At 41.3% G+C, this 5119-nt stretch overlaps 1 protein-coding gene across 1 annotated transcript in view; it reads right to left on the reverse strand.

The window, feature by feature from the left end:
- Positions 1 to 4962, reverse strand: part of VPS26A (vacuolar protein sorting 26 homolog A (S. pombe)) — a 38425-nt gene extending 33463 nt beyond the window's left edge. Inside the window, exon 1 of the mRNA XM_008589528.1 lies at positions 4885 to 4962. Within this exon, the coding sequence (XP_008587750.1) occupies positions 4885 to 4962 (78 nt within the window). The remainder of the gene's footprint in view (positions 1 to 4884) is intronic.
- Between the last annotated feature and the right edge of the window lie 157 nt (positions 4963 to 5119).

The raw sequence follows: 5119 nt of genomic DNA on the forward strand, positions 1-5119 counted from the left end.
GCCCGGGTCCGGTAGGGGGGCGACACTGAGGGTTGGGATCCGTTGCCAAAAATGGAAAAAAAAAAAAAAAAAAAAAAAAAAAAAAATTGCCAAGTCTCCTTCTCATCCTAGAGCCAAGCAAAGTATCCTTAACCTAACTAATTCATCTTCTGAGGTTGAATTCGATTCATCTCCATAAAGAGGCCTTCCCTGACTCCCTAATCAAAATTGGACTCTCCAAATTCATGTCTCACAAAGCTTAGTACCTGATTCTCCTACTGAACTGTAAACTCCATGAGGACAAATATTTTATCCTTTGCTCATCACTGAAGAAACAGTGCCTTAGGCTAGTGTATGGTATTTAGTAGAAAGTGTTCAAATACCTGTTGAACATTAAATTAATTTTGAATAATTACATATCACCCTAACAGAAAATAAATGCATGCACAAAAGAAATCAAATGAAATCCAGAATATCTAGTAATATTAGCCCTTTCCCAGCCAAGTAAGCATTGCTGTAGTAGCAAAGTCTAGAACATGGAACTTGTGTTAAATCTCAGTTCTTACTCAGGTGGCAAGGTAACAGCAAAAAATGAAATAGTGTTTTCATAAATTGTGGGCTTGTTTCTTTGTTTCATTAATCCAGTATTAACAAAAGAGATTATAATTTCAAGAAACCAAGTAAAAGAATTGCCAAATTAGTACTTCTGACATATTCCAAAGACACAAACAGCAAATTTTCTTTTAGACAAAATGTTTTCATCTTTCCTGACAGCATCATAAATAAGAAACTCAAATTTTAACCAGAAAACTAATTTTAATCAGAAAACTATTCTGAACTAACGTAAAAAAGAAAGAATGAGAAGCATCAATGATAGGTCACAAGCACTGTCCATTCCTAGTTAACTTTCATACTACAAGGCCTAAAACTTGCTCAAAATGGTAAATTTTGAAATAGTATATTTTCTCCTAAAGGCTACAGATATTAGAATGTATAAGCAGCTCAAAAATCAATCAGCTGATATTTACTAATTCTCAACCATGTGCAAATCACTGAGCCAGCAAGAGAGGGGGGCTGATGTGGGAGGAGCAATTATGAACAGGTGGAAGAAAACATCTCCAAGTAGTTGTTTCTTTTACATGGAGAAGCAAAATCAGTTGTTAAAAGGTAACACCAACTGACTGTGAGGGCAATAAGAGAATGACCTCTTCTTCCTTATGATACCTGCACATTAATTCATTTCAGTTACAAAATAGAGGTAGGAAAATTAAAACTAATTTTCTCATTCCCTCCCACTCCCTAGAGCTACTTCAAGGAAGACTTAGATTTGAAAACTATAAAAATTGTTTTATAGATAAAAGGAAACATTATGGAAACTTTTTTTCATATACATATACTTAACATGCAAAGCTGCACTTGGGATTTGAAAGATGACATTAAAACATTATATAATCAAAAATTAAAATTTTAATGAAATTAAAATTGCCACTGATTAAAATAGTATAAAATAGACTTAAGTTTTATAAAACTTCACAATTAACTAATAATGTTATAAACAGCAAGTCTTATTTTCACACCATTAAAAATTCTTAAACATTAAAAATATGTGTAAAAATTATGTGTTATCTTTCATTATCTTCCGTATGCATGAAATATTTCATAACTGAAAAGCCAACTTATTTTCAACACAAGCAAAACACTAGGGCCGGCCCAGTGGCGCACTGCTATAGTGCGCCGCTTGGGAGCGCGGTGGCGCTCCCGCCGAGGGTTCGGATCCCACATACAGACCGGTTCCCACTCACTGGCTGAGCGAGGTGCGGGCGAAGCGCCGAGGGTTGCGGTCCCGTTGCCGGTCCTGGTCCGGTACGGGCGCAACACTGAGGGTTGCGGTCCGTTGCCGGACACGAAAAAAGACAAAAAGGAAAAAAAAAAAAAAAGCAAAACACTAAAATTGGGAGATGCCAAAAAGTATTTTTAAAAAGCCTAGTAATGTTGTAACACCAAGCTGAAGGGTTCAGATCCCACCAGCCAGCCGCCCAAAAAAAGGGGGAGTAGTGGCTGGCTGATTAGCTCAGCTGTTTGGAACACAGTGTTAAACAAAAGCCTAGTATAGCATATGCAGAAGAGTAATAGGTTGAGTAACAACCTACAGAACTTTAACAAGTTTTTTTTTTTTTTTTTTTTTCCTTTTTGTCTTTTTTCGTGACCGGCAACAGATCGCAACCCTCAGTGTCGCGCCCGTACCGGACCGGGACCGGCCACGGGATCGCAACTCTCGGCATTGCTCCCACCCCTCGCTCAGCCAGTGAGCGGCCGGTCTGTATATGGGATCCGAACCCTCGGCGGGAGCGCCACCACACTTCCCAAGCGGCACACTATAGCAGTGCGCCACCGAGCCGGCCCGGAACTTTAACAAGTTAATGCCATGAAAATTTAGTATTGGGTTAACATCCAGATTTTTACACTAGGACACATCAAAAATGAACTAGTGGGCCGGCCCGGTGGCGCACTCGGTAGAGTGCGGCGCTTGGGAGTGCGGTGGCGCTCCCGCCAAGGGTTCGGATCCCATATAGAGAGCGATCCGCTCACTGGTTGAGCGCGGTGTGGGCGCAACACCGAGGGTTGCGATCCTGTTACCGGTCACGAAAAAAGACAAAAAAAAAAAAAAAAAAAAAAAAAAAAAAAAAAAAAATGAACTAGTTTTTCTAAGAAAAGGCTCCAGAAAATTGTGGCTGCCTTATATGTAACAGGCAGACAACAGAAAGAAAAAAAATATCTAAGAAATAAAGCTTGTCTTTTGTTTTCCTTCTAAAAGGAGGTGGAAGAAAAGATTCTATACCCAAAGTCTTGCTTTCAAAGTTTTTATTTCAAGATGTGCATCTCCTGTTCAAGTAAAAAATCGTGAAGTTAAATTCTTCCTCTTATTATTCACAATCAAATTATAATACTTCTCCTGATCTGTTAAAAAGGAAGTAAAATTCAGAATTGTCAGGATGGTGAACACTAGACAGAAAACAAAAAGTGTAATGAAGATTAGGTAACATTAATATACATTTTTGCTGAAATTACAGAGGGCAGTTTTGATATCTTCTACGTGTAAGAATACGGTTCAGTTCTTTTGGAAAAGAGATCTTCAGAAAGTGAGCATTCAGAATATGAGATTTTCAGGAGCAATAGTAGACAATATACAAGTTAAAAATCTTGGGTAGCTTTTAAATAACTAGACTGCAATATATATATGACTATTAAAAATTGCAGCAACGGGCCGGCCCGGTGGCGCACTGGAAAGTGCGCCACTTGGGAGCGCGGTGGCGCTCCCACCAAGGGTTCGGATCCCATGTGGAGACCGGTTCCCGCTCACTGGCTGAGCGTGGTGCGGGCGCAACACTGAGGGTTGCGATCCCGTTGCCAGTCCCGATACGGGCGCGACACCGAGGGTTGCAATCCCGTTACCGGTCAGTAAAAAAGACAAAAAAAAAAAAAAAGGAAAAAAAAATTGCAGCAACTGTTTTTACAGTTTTCTAATCTTGGCTTAAACGTCGTATCACTGACTTTAGCTTAGTGTAAGATTTTTTATATAATTCATTAACCCCACACTGAGCATTACATCTAGCAAAATTACATGTGAATACATAAAAAGACAACAAACTTTTTTGCCCTCAAGAAACTGCACTCAGTCCAGTGGATGTAAAGGAAATGTAATTCAAGGTGAGATAGAAGGGAGGCTCTCAAAATTTATACACTTAGCCCATACAAGCAATGAAACAGCAAATTGTCATATATATATATACAGCATTACACTTGTGCCCATTTCGATGTCTTAAATCTTTACAACTTAGTTATGTTTGCCGAATAACTTGAAAGTAAAATAAATTGCTCTTGAACATAATTCAAAAGGCTTACCAAAGGTAATATTTACAAATAAGCAAAAAATGAGAGTTTTTAACTTTTATTTTCAAATTATATTCAATTAAAGAAGCCTTCCCTAATTCCCTGACTAAGCAAGATTTCCCAACACTCCCTTCTAAGCATTTATCACATTTGTAATTTCCACGTTAAATAATTTACAGGAATAAGTGTTTACCTCTCCCTAGACTGTAAGCTACAACAGAGCAGGAGAGGGCTGTTTGAGTTTCGCTCAGGGCCCCTGGGCATACCGAAGTAATTATTTGTTGAATGAAAGGGAAAAAAAGGTCCAATTGTGAACACGTTTGTCTCTACTCTTTTTAATGAAAGTAACACGATTTCTGACTTTAAAACTTATTTATTCAAAGTAACTTTTAAAAAAAAATAAACCTGGCTTGGCCTTTGACCAAAAGTCTCAAGCAGTTTACTGAACCAGTGAGCTTTGGAAAGCAGGTAGTAAGTATGAGGAGAGCACACAGTAAGTGCTCAATGCATCCTTGCTAAATGAAACGACTACTACCATGAAGTGAGCCAAACGGGACCAATCTAGAGAGTGCCGACGCACGCGGAGCTGGCCACCACCATGCCCACACTTGTGCTTCCCACTTGGTTAGAGTACTCTGTTTCCCTCCCTCCTCTGCTTCCTTGGCCATTTCAACATCCCAAAGCATTTCTATGAAAACGGCTTGGGGAAGGAAATGAGAGTCAACACTCAAATCAGCGGACACGAAACTGGTGTCTTCTGAGTTAAAGACGTCCCCCATTCCAACGTCCTTTTCTTTTTCTCTCTCATCCTACAAGTGTCAACATCAAGCCTGAACTGGGGTCTTGAAGGCGCAGAATGTCACCATATCCCGGTTAAAAAAATATCGGAGTTTATCAAGCTTGTTACACACCGACAGTTGACCACGTCCCACCAGAGTCCGGAACTAGGGACTCCCGGGTTACCCAACTTGTATAGTAGCAAGGCTGCCCGGGAGCAGCGGAGGGGCTGGCTACCTTGGACGACGAGGCAGCGGCAAGCCCCCGCACAGGCGGGGTCCGAGTCCCCAGCCAAGGCCACCACAGCCGGTCCATCAACGCGGGCTAGAGAATCCGACATGACCGGGGAGCGCTCCTCCGCCCGCAGGTGCTCAGGCCTCGCCGAGACCGGGAAGAGGCGGCGCCGCCCGCTCTTCCCGACCCCGAGGTGGCCCGACAGGCCTAACCCACGTCCCCGCCCTGCTCGCCCGCC

The sequence above is a fragment of the Galeopterus variegatus genome, unplaced genomic scaffold (assembly GCF_000696425.1).
Source record: "Galeopterus variegatus unplaced genomic scaffold, G_variegatus-3.0.2 Scaffold5499, whole genome shotgun sequence".
NCBI classification, from domain to species: Eukaryota; Metazoa; Chordata; class Mammalia; order Dermoptera; family Cynocephalidae; genus Galeopterus; species Galeopterus variegatus.